Source organism: Carlito syrichta, unplaced genomic scaffold (genome assembly GCF_000164805.1).
Source record: "Carlito syrichta isolate Samal-C Ts95f unplaced genomic scaffold, Tarsius_syrichta-2.0.1 Scaffold28610, whole genome shotgun sequence".
NCBI classification, from domain to species: domain Eukaryota; kingdom Metazoa; phylum Chordata; class Mammalia; order Primates; family Tarsiidae; genus Carlito; species Carlito syrichta.
The window spans coordinates 137,764-157,127 of NW_006972706.1; the positions used below are offsets into that span (position 1 = coordinate 137,764).

The window sequence follows — 19,364 nt, forward strand, 5'->3', positions numbered from 1 at the left end:
AGGCTGAGGCAGAAGGATCGCCGGAGCCCAGCAGGTCAAGGCTGTGGTGGCTGGGAGCGGTCACTGTACTCCAGTCTGGGCGACAAAGTGAGACTCCAACTCAAAAAAAAAATAAAAAAGAAAAAACAAAAAAAGCACAATAATCAAACAGCATGATGCCAGCATAAAGAGAGAGTAAAGACAAAGGGAACAGAATAGACAACACAAAAATAAACTGCTATATATGACCAAACTGATTCTGATAAGAGTGTGGGCTGAGAACTGGTGGCTTACACATATAATCCCAGCACTCTGGGGAGTCTGAGGCATTAGGATTATTTGAGCCCAGTAGTTTAAGATCAGCCTGGGCAACATAATGAGACCTCATTTCTACGCTGGGTGCCATGTGCCCCAAGTCCCAGGCACCTGCAGCACATCACCATTTTGAGAGCCCAGCCCCTATCACACTGCATCCTGCCCAACAACCATTGCATCTCCACATCCTTGGAACTCCACTGACATTCCTCCATGTCCACCCAGAGTGCTACAGCTCCAAGATGCTAGTTGGACCCAGCAGAGCAGCAGCATACCCAGCACACACAGAATCCTAAATGCAGAGGTTATTAGGAAGGCAGTGTAGTGTACCAGGCAGGCTGCCCCTGGAACAAAGGGAGCCAAAATGCTTGCTCCCAAGACTCCAATACCTGCCTGCCTGACAACAACCCCACCACACCCCCAGTAACAAGGTTGCCTCTCATTTGCACAGGCTGTAAGAACAGGTTCTTCAGTCAGCTACAGAAGCCACTGTCAGCACTAGGGGCCAAAGCACACGATTCCCCCAAATCTGAAGCCCACCTGCCTAGGGCTACAGTCACTAACATTAATCCTACACCCTTCAACAGTAGGGTTGCTGTGCACTTGCATGCAGCCTAAAAACAGACTATTCTCACCAGCTGCAGGACCACGGGTGCACTCCCAGAGCCCGAAACTCTTCTGCCTGGCATGGCTACTACAGATAGCAATATCACTCCCTCCAACAGTAGGGCCTTATGCACTTGCACACATCCTGAGGACAGGTGGCCCCTATCCAGTGCCACTGCAACCAGAACACAACACCCAAGGTCTGGGGATCACCCTGCCCTGCTCACTAGTCTGCACCCATGCACACCACTAGGTAACCTGAAGACAGGCCTGTCTGGCCTGGTGTCATCCCCTAACCAGACCAGAGCATACTGCCTGACGTCCTGGGAAATGTCCTGCCCTATTCCTGCCCTGTCAATCACCTCAAGTATGCACACACACCACCCAGGGGCATAATAACAGTCCCAGAATGCCTGTCATGGCCAACTCGCCAGCATACCCTCCAGAGTCCTAAGACCTACCCCACCCAACCCACAATAGCTATGACCATGTACACCATCAGAGAGACCTGAGAACAGGGCTGGCCTCCTGCCACTGCCCCCGAGTGTCCAAGAATGCTACCAAAGCTCTGAGGGTTTCCCTGCCCCACCCACCATCACTGGCATCTGAGCAATCCTCCTGGGGGCCCGAGGAAAGGCCTGCCCAGCCAACCACTACCACTGGCATCCACCTACTCATCCTGTCTGTCAAAGCCACCACCAATGCCAAAGATTGCTGCCTGGAAACCCAAGGGTTGTCCACCATTGCTACTGCCACCGCCTACATCATGCATGCTGCTCAGGGGTCCAAGGACTCACCCATCTGCCCAGGGCATCACTGACACTACTAGCTCTGGAACAAGCCGTCCAGAAGTACAAGAACTGACTTGCCTGGACCTACTAACACTGGTGATTCCACCCAGAGTCCCAAGAATAGGCACATTCAGCCCACCACTGCCACCATTTGGGCTTGAGGACTATCTCACCTGTCACTCATCCCCAGGAAAACCTTACCACAGCTTCCAATAACAACTGCAGCCTAAGCCACTGAGGAAACCGTAGATGACACTGATGGTATTTACAACTAAAAGAATCACACAGAGAATATACAACTTCACACATCTGAAATAAAAGCTAAAATGCCCTACCAAACCAATATACACATAGATACATCTACAGGGAAAAGTCTCCTCCTACTTTTCTCCTACTTCCCTGATCCAAAAAAATTTTAAGAGTGCCTGTCTATGAGCGAGAACCTGTGGTACTCTGTTCTTTGTTTCTGTGATAGATCACTGAGTATGATAGACTCTAAATCCATCCAAGTTGCTGCGAAGTCCATATGTTTGTCCTTCTTTATGGCTGCATATTTCATCCTATATATGTATCACATTTTAAAAAATACAGTCCAGTTTCAATGGGCAGCACAGTTGGTTCCATGTTTATGCTATTGTGAATAATGCTGCAATAGACATGCATGTGCAGATAGCTTTTTTGTAAAACGATTTGAGTTCCTCCGGGTACATTCCCAGTAGGGGGATTGCTGGGTCATATGGAAGGTCAATGTCTAGTTCTTTTAGAAATCACTACCCTGTTTTTCATAGACGTTGAACTAGTTTGTATTCCCACCAGCAGTGTAGAAGCATTTCCTTTTCTCTACATCCTCACCAGCGTCAGTTATTTTTTGTTTTATTAATGATGGCCATTCTTACTGGATGGTATCTCCATGTGGTTTTGATTTGCATTTCTCTGATGATTAGTTAGGTAGTAGTGGCATATTGCCGGGAAGGGGGTTGAGGGGAACACAACATCAATAAGGGGACCTGATCTCAAACCAGGCAAAGTGGGGACCAAAGGAAGGCACAAACTTTACCTGTATGATGACCAGTTGTATACCTAATCCTGAATTTTACCCTACATCTTTAAAATAAAAATAATTTTTAAAAAGTGCCTACTTCACATGATGCACAGATATCAATAGAAGGACACAGGAAATATGAAAAAGTGAGAAACTATGACACTTCCAAAGGAATATAATGATTCTCCAAAAACAGATTCCAACAAAAAATAAATGAAATGTCTGAAAAAGAATTCAAAATAATGATATTAAAGAAGCTCAGTGAGATTCAAGTGAAGACATATAAGAAATCAGAAAAACAATTCAGTATACAAATAAGAAATTCATCAGATGTAGATACTATAAAAAAGAACCAAGCAGAAATCCTGAAACTGAAGAATTCAATGAATGAAATTTTTTTTTAAATTTTATCCAAAACTACAACAATAGATTAGATCAAAGGAAAGAAAGAATTTCTGAACACAAAGACAGGTCTTTCAAAACAATTCAATTAGATAAAAGTAAAAAAGAAGAAAGAGAGGGTGCATCCAAACATGTAGTTAGAAGAAGGAATAATAGAGTAGGGTGACGACAGTTAACAACACTATATTGTACATTTTAAAACAGCCAGAAATCAGAACTTAAAATGTTGCCAACACAGAGAAATGACAAATGCTTGAAGTGATGGCTATTCTCAATACCCTGGTTTGATCATTACATATTATATGCATGTAACCAAAATAACATGCACCCCCAAAATATTCAAATTGATATTAAATATCAATTTTTTTAAAGATAACTAAATTGACCAATAAACAAATGAAAAGATGCTGGACATCAGTAGTCATTAGAGAAATACAAATTAAAACCATGAAGAGATACTATTTCACATTCATTAAGATGGTCATGTTAAAATGGGAAAATATTACAAAAATAACGAGTGTTGGCAAGATGTGGAGAAATTGGGACCCTCATGCATCACTGGTGGGAATATAAAATGGCCCAGCTACTGTGAAAAATAATTTGATAATTCCTCAAAATGTTAAACATAGAATTACATATGATCCACCAATTTGGCTTTTAGGCATAGAAACAAAAGAATTACAAGTGAGGACTTGATTAGAAACTTGTATACCAATGTTTATATCAGCATTATACAAAACTGACAAAAGGTGGAAACAATCCACATATCCATCAATGAATAAATGGATAAATAAAATATGGCATATACATTCAATAAAATACTATTCAACCTTTTAAAAAGTAGGAAATTATGATACATGCTACAACATGGATGAATCTTGAAAACATCATGCTTAGTGAAATAAGACACAAAAGGACAAAGATTGTCACATTCCACTAATGAGGTACCTAGAATAGGTAAATTCAGAAACAAAAGGTAGAATGATGGTTGCCAGAGCCTGGGGCAGTGGGGAGGACAGCATAATAGAGTTTTTTTTAAATCGGTACAGACTTTTAGTCTGAGATGGTGAAAAAGTTCTGGAAATGGATAGTACCGGTAGTGATAACTGTAGGACACTGTGAATGTATTGATGCCAATGAGTTGTAGACTTTATACTGCCAAATAATACTACATTGACTGTATATATCACATTTTATTTACCCATAAATCCATCAGTTGATGGACATTTGAGTTGTTTCTACTTTTAGCTACCCCCCCCCATTTTTTTTTTTTTTTTTAGGGTTGGGGGTTTCATGTGAGGATTTGCGACATAAGTAAATTGCATGCAGGTGAGGTTTGGGCTTCTAGCGAGCCCTCTCCTCTCTTGGTAGTGGAAATGGTAATATAGGATGTTGTGAGCCCCTTAAGTTCCCTCCCTCATTCCCTTCTTTAGCAGTGCCCAGTGTTTGTTGTTCCCACCTTTGTGTCTGTGTGTTCAATGCTTAGGGCCCGCTTATGCATGAGAAGTTTTTTGTTTCTGTGATAGTTCACTCAGAATGATGGTCTCTGGCTACATACATGTTGTTGCAAAGAACATGATTTTGATCTTGATGGTGCATAGTATTACATCTTGTACTACATTTTATTCAACCAGTCCACTTTCAATGGACATCTGGGTTGGTTCCATGTTTCTGCTATTGTGAATAGTGCTACAATGAACATACATCTTCAGGTGCCCTTTTGGCAAAGCAGTTTATGACCCTCTGGGTATATTCCCAGAAGTGGAATTGCTGGGTCATGTGGTTGCTCAATTTTTAGTTCTTTGAGAAAATGACACACTGCTTTCCACAGAGATTAAACCAACTTACATTCCAACCAACAGTGTAGAAGTGTTCCCTTTTCTCTGTAGCTTCATCAACTCCTGTTTTTTGACTTTCTAACAATAGCCATCCTGACCAGTATGAGGTAATATCTCACTGAAGTTTTGATTTATATTTCTCTGATGATCAGTGAGACTGAGCATTTTTCATATATTTGTTAACTGCTTGGATGACTTCCTTTGAGAGTGACTGCTCATGTTCTTTGCCCAATTTTTAATGCTTTTAAAAAAAATGTCAATTTGAGTTACTTATAGATCCTGGATGTCAGGCCTTTGCCAGATGCATAGCTTGCAAATATTTCTTCCCATTCTATGGGTTGTCTTTTTACTCTCAATAGATCCTTTTGCTGTGCAAAATCTTTTTAGCTTGATAAAGTCTCATTGATCAATTTTATTTTACAAAATTACTTTGAACTACTGGGCTCAGACAATTCTCCCACCTCAGCCTCAAGAGTAGCTGGGACTATAGTAACATGCCACCACACCAGGCTAATTTTTAAATTTTTTGTAGATATGAGGTCTTGCTATGTTGCCCAGGCTGGTCTCGAATCCTGGGCTCAAGTGATCCTCTTGCATTGGCCTCTCAAAGTGCTGGGATTACAGGTGTGAGCCACTGCACCCAGCTGTACTTGTTAATTTTAGATTCTGCTGTATTTGCTTTAGAGGGCTTGGCCAAGAATTCTTTGCCTACTCCAGTATCCAGGAGGGAGTTCCCTAAGTTTTTGTCTAAGATTCTTACAGTTGGGAGGTTTCACATTTAAGTCCTTGATCCATTTCGAATTAATTTTTGTATATAGTAATAGGTAGGGGTCCAGTTTCATTCTTCTGCAAGTGGTTAGCCAGTTTTCCTGGCACCATTTGATGAATATGGTTTCCTTTCCCCAATGTTTGTTTATGTCAGCTTTGTCGAAGATGAATTGGCTAAAGGTCTGTAGTTTTTTTCCTCTCATTCTCTGTCCTGTTACACTGGTCTATGTGCCTACTTTTGTACCAGTACCATGCTGTCTTGGTTACTGTAGTCTTTTGGTGGTTTGAGGTCTGGAAGCATGATGTCTCCCACTTTGCTCTGTTTGCTGAAGATTGCTTTAGCTATCTGGGCTCATTTTGTTTCCATATAAATTTCTTATTGTCTTTTCCAGGTCTGTGAAAAATGATGCCAGTAATTTGACAGAAGTTGCGTTGAATCTGTAGGTTGCCTTGCATAGAATGGTCATCTTGGTGAAATTGATTCTTCCAATTCATGAGAATGGGATGTACTTCCATCTGTTTGTGTCTTGATTTCTTTGAGAAGAGTTTTGTAGTTCTCATTGTAAAGGTCTTTCACCTATTTGATTGGATGCATGTTGAAGTATTTTATTTTTGGTGTGTGGCTATTGTGAATGAAATTGCATTTTTTTGTTGTTCTTAGCCTACTTGTTGTTGCTATATAGAAATGTAACTTATTTTTGCACAATGATTTTGGATCCCAAGAAGTCATTTATCAGTGTGAGGAGATTTTTGACAAACTCTCATCTCATCTGCAAAGAAGGAGAATTTAACTTCCTCTTTTCCTATTTGGGTACCCATAATTTCTTTCTCCTGCCTGATTATTCTGGCTAGGAATTCCAGTACCATGTTAAATAGTAGATATCAGAGTGGACATCCTTGTCTTGTTCCAGTTTGGAAGGGAAATGCTTCTATTTTCTGCCAGTTAACTATGATATTGGCTGCAAGTCTATCATAGAAGGCTCTTATTATTTTGAGGAATGTTTCTTTGTTGACTAGGTGTTTGAGGTTTTTATTAAGAAGGGATGTCAGATTTTATCAAATGTTTTTCTGCTTCTAATGAGACAATCGTGGTTCTTGGTTTTACACCTGTTTATGTGATGAATTACGTTTATTGATTTCCATATATAGAACCAGCATTGCATCCCATGAATGAAGCCCACCTGATCATGAAGGATGATCCTTGAAATGTGCTGCTGAAGGCCGGGCTCAGTGGCTTAGTCTGTAATCCCAGCACTTTGGGAGGCCAAAGCGAGTGGATTGCCTGAGCCCGTGGATTCCAGACCAGCCCAGGCAACTTGGTGAGACCTCGTCTCTACAATAAATCAAAAATTAACCAGGGATGGTAGCACACACCTGTAGTTCCAGCTACTTCAAAGGCTGAGGTGGAAGGATCACCAGAGTCCAGCAGGCCGACGATGGGCATGCCACTGCACTCCAGCCTGGGCAACAGAGTGAGACTCCAACTCATAAAAAAAGAAAGAAATGTGCTGTTGGATGTAATCTGCTAGAATCTTGTTGAGTTTTGCATCTATGTTTATCAGGGAATTGGCCTATAGCTTTCTTTCCTTGTTAGGTCTTTGCCATTTGGGGGTATCAGGATGATATTGGCTTCATAAAATGAACTAGGAATAAGTCTTTCCTTCTCAAGTACTTGGAATACTTTCAGTAGGATTGGTATCAGCTCTTTCTTATACATCTTGTAGAATTCAGCTGAGAAACTATCTGGCCCAAGACTTGTTTTGGTGGGGAGGCTACTTATTACTGAGTCAATTTCTTAGATTTTTCTTGGTCTGTTTAGGGTTTCAATTTTTTCCTGTTTCAGTATTGGGAGGTTATGCAATGCCAGGATTTCCTCCATTTCATCCAGATTTTCTAGATTACTAGCAAAGAGATGTTCATAGTAATTTCTGATAATCTTTTGTATTTCCTCAAGATCAGTTGTAAATCACGTTCTTAATTTCTAATAGTGTTTATTTGAATGTTCTCTATGCCTCTCTGTCTCTCTCTATCTCTGTCTCTCTCTCTCTCTCTCTCTCTCTCTCTCTCTCTCTTTCTCTCTCTCTCCTCCCTTCTCCCTCTCTTTTTGGTACTCTGGCCAGGTGTCTGTCAATCTTATTTATTCTTTCAAAGAACCAGTTTCTTTCAGGGTGGGGAGTGTCAGTGGCCATGGTGTGAAGCTCCTGAGAACTAGGGTTCCCTAATTCCATGTAGCTCCTGCCAGTGCCTCTGTCTGTGTTTATATCAGAACTTTGTGCCTGGTCAGTGCAGGAGGGGTGTAGGAAGGAGGGCCTGTGCTGTTTCTCCCTTGGCAGAGACTGCAGAGGCTTGAATGAGGTATGCAGAGAAAAAAAGCTATCATTTTCTCTCATCCCTTCCATCTCCAAAGGTGCTCTCCCATCTCATGTTGGGGTCACTTCTAGGGATGTCCAGAGCATAGAACTTTCCATTCACCACATCCCCAGGTAACCATCTGATAGACTTTAGCTTGGATTTTCAGGTCGACAATCAAAGCTCTTGGTCTTCTCCTCTACATAGGTTTCTCACTGAGAGCTTCAATGTGATGCCGTCAATCAGCCATCTTGGTCCTCTGTTTCTACCTTTTTACTGTTATGAACAATGCTGCTAGGAATACTCACAGACAAGTGTATGTTTGTCTTTGAGTTAGAGTCTTACTCTGTTGCTCAGGCTGGAATGCAGTAGGATGATCATGGCTCACCGAAGCCTCCAACTCTAGGGAAGCAATCTTCCTGCATCAGTCTCCTAAGTAGCTGGGACCACAAGTATGTATCACCAAAACCAGCTAATTATTTATTTTTTTGTAGAGATGAGGTCTCACTATGTTGCTCAGGCTAATCTTGAACTCCTGGACTCAAGAAATTCTCCTGTCTCAGTCTCTGAAAGTACTGGGATTACAAGTATGTGCCACTGCTCCTGGCCCACTGACAAGTTTTATCATGGACGTATATTTTTATCTATCCTATGTATATATACCTAGAAGATGAATTTCTCAGTCACATGATAACTACGTTTAACATTTGGTGAAGAACTTGCAAACTCTTTTTCAAAGTGGATGCCCAATTTTACATACTGACCAGAAGGATAGAAGTTCCAATTTCTGCTTATTGGTCACAAGTATATCTTTTTCTAGGAAATGTCTATTGAAATACTTTGCGCAGATAAAATTAGGTTGTCTTTTAATTTTTTTAGTTGTAAGAGATCTTTATATATTGTAAATACCAGTGCCTTGTCAGGAACACGATTTACAAATATTTTCCCCCCTTCTGTGGGTGGTCTTTTCACTTTTTAGATGGTGTACACTATAGCACAAATTTTTAAAATTTTTATAAGGTTCAATTTATGTCCCTACTTTTTAAAAAATAAAAATATTAAATACTTTTTACACATACCCTAATCATTATATCAGATGATAATTTCTGCCACAATCATCAAATATAATTTTATAAGAAGGGTATATTATATATACCTCTATTTTTACCCATTCTATTGTTGTTCTTTCCTTTTGAAGATTCAAGTCCTCTTTTGTTATTATTTCCTTGGAGAACTAACTTCCTTTTGCCATTCTCTAAGGGTAGATCTAACAGTGACAAATTCTTTTAGTTTTCCTTTGTCTGAATGTTCCTTTCATTCCTGATGTATATTTTCACCAGAAGTGGAATCTGGAGTAACACTTCATTTATTTCAGTACTTCAATGATGTTATACCTCCTCCTTCATCTTCCATGATTTATCTGAGAAATCTACAGCCTGTACAATGTTGGTAGGAATGTAAAATAATGCAGCCACTCCAGAAAATAGGTGGGCAATTCCTTTCTAAACGTGCACTTACACAACTCAGTTAACACTCTCTTCAACTTTTAATCCAGAGAAATAAAAACATATTCACATGAAAAACCTTGACACAAATGTTTACAGCAGCTTTATTCATAATAGCAAAATGCTAGAAGCAATGCAAATGTCCTTCAACAAGTGAATGGTTTAACAAACTGATACATCTATACAATGGAATAAAACAGAGTGATTAAAAAGTATGAATTACGTGCTGCAATCTGAATGGATTTTAAGGACTTTATATTCAAGAAAAGAAAGGTAATCTTAAAATGTTACATATTATATGATTCCATTTACAAAACATCCTAAAAACCACAAAACTATAAAGAAGGAGAACAGATTAGTGGTTGTCAGAAGAAAGGATGGGATTGGGATGAGAAATAGGCATGAACATAAAGAGGTACATGTGGATGACAATGTTTGGGACAGTTCTGTATCTTAACTGTGGTGGTGGTTACATGAATCTATACATGGAACAACATTTAGTAGAACTATACACATCTACATACACACACAAATGAATACAAGTAAAACAAATGGGGAAAAAGGAGTAAAATCTGTAGCCTAGTTAACAGTAATGTGCCATTGTCAATTTCCTGTTGTTTTTTTTAAATATACCACATCACCCAGAAAATTTTCTGATTTTGATACTGTACTATAGTACTATAAGAGGTCATCATTCAAGTTAAGTTGGACAAAATGAAGTGAAAGGTATATATATATATATAACACTGTCAGTCAATAATTATTTCAAAATAAAAAATGTGGAAAATATTACAAGCTTTTGAGTTGCTCAGATTCTGAAAGATAAAAAAGGGGTATCTCAGTGAGATAAAGACATGGGTATATTTTATATCATTTGTATATGAACAACTCAGAGGTTAGCAGCGCCAACATCCTTTGCAGTCAAAAAGCTACATATACTCCACTAATTCCCCCAAATTTAACTACTAGTAGCCTATTTTTGACCAGAAGCTGAAGTGATAACATAAACAGTCAACTAACACATATTTTGTATATTATATACTATACTCCTACAATAATGTGAGCAAAAAAGGAATATATTAAGAAAATCATAAGGAAGGGACAAGATTTAATATTCATTAAGTGGAAGTACATCAACCATAAAGGTCCTCCATCTCTTGTCTTCACACTGAATAGGCTGAAGAAGAGAAAGAAAAGGAGGAGGAAGAAGAGGGTTGGTCTTGCTATCTCAAGGGTGGCAGTAGCAGAAGACAATCAGCACATAAGTGGACCCACACAGGTCAAACCCAAGTTATTTAAAGCTCAACTTACTTTGTTTTTTCTGTGAAATATTTACTTCTGTCTTTTGCTCATTTTTCTATTTTAAACTTGATCTACAAGATCCCTTTACTTTCATATAGTATAACCCTATGCCCTACATGTCTCTTTTCAACATAATTAGCATTGGCATTCAATTTAATGGCAATAATAAAGAACAAAGTCATCCAGCAAAAAAGCACATTAATTTTTGATCCATAGCAAAAACCCATACTACTACCTGAGATTCCTTGAATGTTCTCTTTATGGTCTTCACAAATATAAACATCTAGATACATTTGGAAGAATACTCTCCATTGCATCAACACATTGCCCAAAACATCAAACCATTAACACACCAGAGACATTCTAATGCAATTTTCCTAAGATGTAATCTTTGATCATCACTTATCTAAGCAAGGTGAAGTCCTAAGTATGTATTAACAACTTTACTATATTAAACAAAGCAAAGCATATTAACTGATACAAGGTAGATAAGCCTTCATCATATGAACAAAACACCTCAGGAACCATTAAATTATTATAAATAACACTTATTCTCAGGGCAAGAAATCACTCAGGTTTGTGTCATCATTCTGAGACATTTCATATCTATTAGAAATTTTGTCACACTGCTAACTTCAATTGTATAAATGTGTAAAAGGCAAATTCTGACACTTATCCTAATCAAGAAATGTACTATTAAATAAAACATTAAAGTAACACAGATAAAAATGGACACAAAGTCAATCAAATCCATTCCTCCTTAATGCAGTTACACACAACAATCGCACCACCATAATAGAAAACTAATCAATATAGTATCAGAAAATGGTGAATCAGATTTTATATACTGCCACTGTAAAAATGAAAATATCTTTATTAAAGATTCAATGGATTTCAACAGTAAAAGTCAATGTAATGATTTTCTCCATGCAGCCTGAGATAGATATGAAAAGTAAAGGTTATACATCAGTGGAAGAGACTAGAAGTGATAAACTTACGCAGTTTTTTAAATACAATCCAGGGTAACCTAAAAACAGCCTTGTACTGCAACTGTACTATTTATCAAAGACAAAAAGGTCTTACTGACAAAAAACAGATTTTAATCAAAAGAAAGACAATATTATACTGTGAAAATCTTGTTGTTTTAAAAATTACAATTCTTTAAAAATATACATGCTAATCTGCTTGTAATGAAAATAAATGTCTTTCCTGTCTTTTAATAGAATTTTCTCTTTTTTTTGAGTTGGAGTCTCACTCTGTTGGCCAGACTGGAGTGCAGTGTGGCACGCTCCCAGCCACCACAGCCTCGACCTGCTGGGCTCCAGTAATCCTTCCGCCTCAGCCTTCCAAGTAGCTGGAACTACAGGTGCATGCTACCACACCCGTCTAACTTTTGATTTACTGAAGAGACGAGGTCTAGCCAAGTTGCCCAAGTGGGTCTTGAACCCGTGGGTTCAGGCAACCCACTTGCCTCAGCCTCGCAAAGTGCTCAGATTACAGGCTGAGCCACCGAGCCTGGAAAATTTTTTTATCAAGTTGAAATTTCAGACTATTTTGCAAGATCATGGCCACAAACCAGTAATAGAAAAGATACACTTTTTTTTAGAAAAGAACAACATTTGAGATTTTTAACTTACAAAAGTTAACATTTCTATAATTTTTCTAATAACATCAGTATATATCTCAAGTGTTACCAATGTATATATCACAGACTAATGAACTTTTTGCAACTCCAAAATCTAGTCCATTTCTATACTCCAAAACAAAAATTTCTTTTTTTTAAGTCACAAAGTTAATGAACTTGAAGAAAAAATTAAATCACATTTTAACACAAAGGTCTAATGTTATATAATTATGTTTTATATAATTTTTATATAATTATTTCTTATATAATTTATATAATTTTTAATATAATTTTTATATAATTATTTCTATATGTCAATATAACAAAATAAATTAATATACAAGTTACACCTCTATTTTATAAAAAATAATGAGAAAATATTTTCTACATTGAATGACCACAGTTCTCTCTGTCAGCAAATGCTGAATTGTCAACAGATGTATGGTTTAGACAATGTTGAGGACATTTGTTACTACCCAATAAATATGTGTGGGCTTGTAGGTAAATTAATTAAGATTCAAAATGAAAGAACAAAAGGAAATTTTTTTACTCTAACAGTCATAACACTAAAGGTTTATATGTTTAATTCAAATATAAAAACAAAACATCTGTACGTTTCTATCCACATCAGGTAATTAACACGCACAGACACAAAGTCATTAACTGAAAAGTTTGTTAGCACATCATTAAACACACACACACACACACACACACACACACACACACACACACGTCTGTAACATATTTGATTAACCACAAGATTAAGAGAAGCAGAGAATTATTATTATTCACAGTTCAAGTAAAATGCAACAGCCAAATTTAATAACCTAGAATTTCAAAGATTTCTGTTTTAATTGCAGTCCACATTTTCTTGAAATGCCCTTGATCTTACTATAGGAACTAGCACATGAAGAGTTGCCAAATGTAATCTTTCATCAAGAAGTCAATCCATAAATACTGGAAGCATATTTTCTCAAAAGAACATGCAATATTTAAGATTAATACTTTAAAGGCTCATATAAGTTTCTAAAACATTGTGTTCTGAATACAGAATAAAATATATACTCTATATAAAAACTAAAAACATTTATATTACAAATATTCCTATCTCATTCTAGAGACTGATTTTAAATTGTATTTTTTATAGCAATGATCACACACTATTGGGGAAAAAAATTACCTTTCTTTAAGAAATATATTTTTTAAATGGAGACTATGATGCAAAAGAAAAAGTTTATGAATGCTTAGGGGGAAAACAATACAATTGCTATCTTGCCAGCAAGATTTAGATACAAGCATAATGTGTATTTACATGCTTATAATCACCCATTTTAAATGTTTCTTAATCTAGATTTTTTCAATTACAAAACACTGTTTCATCAGAAGATGCAAATTCTTAGTAGTTAGTTCCATATATGTATTCTGATATGCTACTTTAAGAGCTCATATATTTTTTATATTGACAAGGAAATATCTGTTATAAATTCTGATATTATTAACTAAATAATATTCTTGCAACCATTAATTAATTTTTTAATTACCCCAAATAGGTATGGTCTTGCCCTTAAAAATAAATATATTTATCTTATGATTTCAGTCATAACAAATGTCATTACACACAAAATAGAAACAGTATTATCAGTAGTACAGTATAAAAAGCAGCATAATTATTGATTTGTGAAACAAATGTCCTCACAAAGAGATAAGAGAATCTCTTTACCTTCAGGTTTGATGCATTAATAATGTTTGAAATAACAGGTGTTAACATGTTATTTATTCATCATTTTTGAGGAAAAATCTGACCTAAAATAATGTCAATTTTTAAAATACCAAATTAACCATCTCTTTGGCCAAATAAACTTAGGCTGATCTTGATCTTAGACCAATCTCTGTAGGTAACACAAATTTCACACATCGAAAGTTCTTACCTGGCCCTCTCCAACTGTCTCAGTGTCAATAACTGTGATGATGCCTGGGACCAATGGACTCCGCCGAGAATTACTATGGATGGCAACATCATCTTCTGTTACACCTGAAGGTAGTGTGCCTGTCAGCTGAGTCACCACTTTCCCAACCATTGACAGGCCACTTTTCAATGTCTGTACAATGAAAAGTAAAATGTATGACCTCACATTAAGTATATGCATCAAATAAAAATATGCATCCTATTAATTATTCTATTTATTATAAAAAATTGTTTATTCTCTTATGTCACAGACATTAAGGCAACTTTTAATATGATCTTGACTTTTTTGTTAGAATATTAGTATTAGTTTGAGGATGGCACCTGTGAAGTCCCTAACATCAGCATAGTATGGATAAAGCCATAGTTAAATAATTAAAGAGCTCTGTTTTACAAAAGGATATAATTATATTTTTATGAAAAGTATCTCTGGCTGGGTTCAGTGGCTCAGCCTATAATCCCAGTACTTTGAGAGGCCAAGGCAAGTGGATTGTCCCCAGGTTCAAGACCAGCCTGGGCAACTTGGTGAGACTTTGTCTCTACAATAAATAAAAAATTAGCCAGGCATGGTAAAGTGCTCCTGTAGTTCCGGCTACTTGGAAGTCTGAGGAGGAAGAATCACCGGAGCCCAGCAGGTCAATGCTGGGGTGGCTGTGAGTGTACCACTACACTCCAGCCTGGGCGACAGAATGAGACTCCAACTCAAAAAAAAAAAAAAAAAGTATTTTTATTCCCTTCTCTTAATGAATATATCTTAAAATCCATGATACGGTAAGAAGTAGAAAACACGTAATGTTCTATTTGTTGAAACATAAATCAATCTAATTTTATATCTATTTTCTGGGTCATTGGTAAAACATCTACGTGGAAAAGACTGTGCTTTCAAAGTAAATCTACAATATGCTATTATATAATACCGTATGCCAAAATTTGGCAAGTAGAAAGCACAGACTCTGTCCAAGATACTAATCACAGGATGCATAAAGTATCATATAAAATTAGCTAAGAAGGTTCCTTTCTATCTTGTAACACAAAACAATTCAATGTAGTGCTTCTAATATAATATTTCAATTATAGGTAACTTTTAATGTTTTCTAATTATATTTTAGTTCTTTTTATTTCAAAACAAATAAGAAAAACTAACTCCTGTAATATTTTTACATGTAAATTTCATCTGATTATCTTCATATGTATTAATAAAATATTTTTTAAAGTAATAGGTTTTTTCACCTGAAAAGGAAGAGAGTTAAAACAATGAGAAAATCATGTGAGTCATGAATTGCTGAAGAAAAGTAACCTCATTAGAGAAAAAACAGGCAGCCTAGAATACAGACATATCAAAAATTACATTTTAAATAATAGATACATTTTCCAATCCTCATGCTCTAAGAAAAAAATGTTATTAAAAGACTTCAAATTAAACTTCATTTAAAAACTACCTTTTCCAAAATAATTATGAGAACACTATTTCCACCTAATTCTGGCATACAGTACAGTTACATTTCAAAATATAAATTATTGTATCTATGGTATTTCAAATTTTAATTTATAAATTGAATGCAGATAGTTGTTTATAAAGGTCCAACAATAGATTAAAACTGAAAGAGTATTTTCTAAATAAATTTTCTATTGAAACACCATATAACTACCATTAGCAGCACTTTTACTGTATCTATGTTACGTGGTGTCTTTTCTATGGAGTAGGGACTGTCAAGGCTCTTAATAGAAACTATGTCTACAGATTTCCTCAGATACTTCAATTTTATAGAAGAGAAAATTGAGGCTAGGAAAGTTAAGTAAAATGGTAGCTCAAACAGCTACCCAATGACATAGTCAGAATTCAAAACTAGGTCTGTCTCCAAAGTCTGATTTTTAACCACTGTCTTGTACTGCTGCCTTGCAATCTGTTTCTACAACTACTTGTGATCTCACAGTTAATGAATACAAAACACAGATGTCTAATGTGAGGGAAAAGAGTAAAAATTCAGAACCATAGTAATGTACGAACAAATACTCAAATAAATACTTAAATGACCAGCAAAGCCATCTACGGAATTCAAACAAAAAGATACACCTTACAGCAGACCAAAACCAAGAAAAAGCCACAAATCAATTGTAACTGTTTTGTTTAGTGCTAAAAACTCATACTGCAGTGATTATAAAACACATTAGCGTTCCTCAATTAGCAGCCAAATGTTTCTTTCAATAATTCACAAGAAATGACTTACACAAAGTCTGTTAGAGTGTTGTTGAGTAAGCTTCTGAAGAACCAACAAAATCAGGCGCCACAGTGTATTGATGTCATGAGCAGGCCAGGAAGCCTGATTAACCTCTGAGATGCCTCAGCTGATGTACTCACTCCATTAATGCTAATGGAGATGCTCCCACTTAAATGTAGCTATCCCTTTATCAAAGGAATGCCTTTTAGTTTTAAAGTCTTTGGTTGTATATCCTTCCCATTTGCCCCAAGCCTATTATTTCATGCTCTTATACCAATGAATAGGAATAAAAGTAAAAGAACTGGAGCACATAAAAAGTGGAAAGTAATGTACCAAAGCAAACAACAAGATAACAGTAAAAGTTAACATAAGAGAACCAGTGAAATGATCCACAAAGAGGAAAAAAGCAGTAGTATATTTCACAATCAGGGCCTCATATTTTATGATATTTCTTCAAAAAAACTATGGACATTGATAGAGTCATCTTATTAGTGGACAAAAAATTTAACTCAAAATTTAACAGTCATCAAATATGTAATTGTTTAGTAAGTTAAAGATAATGCTATTTATCATAGCTTATTCACTAGATGGGGAATGGAGATGAGAGAGGAGTGCTAGAAGTTTTCTGCATTAGAAAAAAAAATCTTTGCTTTTAGGTCTTTTAGAATCAAACACATCTATAAGCACTAGTGTCCAGAAGTACTCTATAATGTTATTAAACAGCCCTCACATACCATATTTAGAAATCTAAATCACCTCACAGTAATCTGTCTTTCCACTTGATTTTAGTAGATTGGTTATGTACATATGTGATAATTTTCTCAAATACATACAAAAAAATTATAAAGGCTAAGCAAAATGTATGAATAGAGAAATCTAACTTGGACAAATGGAGATGATAAATGAGACTGCTTGTCTTCACAATCTGAGGGATCTAAATTCAAAAGATCATTAAATCACCAATTAATCATTACAAGAGTACTCACAGAACTAAACTGTAGCTATAAGACAGCTGAACATTAGACTATAACGAAAGTGTGAGAAAATCCGTTATGACCTATAATTCAAATGAGCATGGTACTTATTCTGTTCTGGTGCAAGCACATTTGCCAAGGGGTCACTAGTCATCTTTAACCTTTCCCATGCCATATCATTTGTCCTCCCTATCCATTAGTGCTAATGGTGCTGCTCTCACAAAAGCTGTTAGTTGTCATTAAGAAGTTATCAGATAACAAGAGAAAACACAGGCATTTTTATTAAATCAATTGACCACACTGAGGTGAAAACACATTAAAATAAGACAGTAATGAGGGAACTAGAAAATACAGACCAAGATTTTATAAATATGTCAAATAATCTCATTTGAACCAGTTCAGTATTTTTTCCTTTATCACTGCCATAGAAAATACATCACTTTCATATTCTTTAGAAGGAAAGTCAAATTAATTATGAAAATCAAAGAAACATGGTAATAGCATGGATATTATACAAGTATTACTTGCAAATATAGAAAACGTAAAAAGAGATTATTTCCTCTAAAGAGCTTCACATGCATATGCAATGAATATATTTATCCTCACAACTGTACCGTAAGACAAAAAGTTAAAAACAAAAAAATTAATAATGAATCCTTCTATATGACAAAGTGGTTAAACAGCCACATAAGGAACCGTCATCAAAAAAGTAAAAGAGTAATGATTACTATTACATAGAAAGTGATTTAACAATGAAATAACTACACAATTATTTTAAGATAAGTATTTTTCTTAAGGAACACAAATGACAGTTTTTTTCATAGTTTCCATGTTATAGCTCAAACAACCTATTATCTAGAAATAATAAAAATGGTTAAAAAAAAACATATTTCCGATTTTCCATAATGACAGTCTAGGTAAATCAGAACTCTACCAATGAGAAAAACTAAGAAAACTAAAGAGAGTATTTTTGTTAAATGCTATTTGAAGGTACTGAATATTCAACAAGACAGTGAAGCAACACTAGGTCAAAATACAAAAGAACAAGGAAATCCAGACATTTTAGCTGGGCATTTAGGCCTGAAGAAATCTGTCGATTCTATGAGGGGCTGCTAAGGAACTAAGTGGTGTTTTTGATAGACTTATGGAACCAGGAAGGTCATATATTAGAGCATCAAAGGCCTGCCAAAGGGGTCTACCCAGTGATATTCCCTCCAAGCTTTGGGTTGGAACATAAGTATACAATTAGAAGCACAACTATTTCAGATGAGCCTCATTTAAATAATATAAATGATCTCAGTCTCTGAAACTGAATTGTAAGGACACAAGAGTGATAGTGTCCCAGAATTCCATTATCATCCCAAACTCTAAATTGTTTCTAAACGTTGTTGAAATAAATTATGGCAAACAAGGAGTTGAGACATCATAAATGAGAACCAGTAGAAACAACAAACAGAAATAGACCTAAAAGGAACCCAGACATTAGAGTTGGCAAAGACTTTGCTTATGTATTTAGTAGAGTCAGGATCTAACTCTGTCACCAGATATTAGAGTTATCAAAGACTTTATTTATTTGTTTATTAATTTATTTAGAGTCAGGGTCTCCCTCTAGCACCCAGACTGGAGTGCAGTGGCATGATCACGGCTCTCCACAGCTTCAACCTCCTGGGCTCAGGTGATCCTTCGT

The 19,364-nt window shown here is 36.2% G+C and overlaps 1 protein-coding gene across 1 annotated transcript in view; it reads right to left on the reverse strand.

The window, feature by feature from the left end:
* BCAS3 (BCAS3, microtubule associated cell migration factor) overlaps positions 1–19,364 on the reverse strand; it is a 134,184-nt gene that overhangs the window by 101,414 nt on the left and 13,406 nt on the right. The window contains exon 3 of the mRNA XM_021715997.1: positions 14,450–14,620. Coding sequence (XP_021571672.1) covers positions 14,450–14,620 — 171 coding nt within the window. The remainder of the gene's footprint in view (positions 1–14,449; positions 14,621–19,364) is intronic.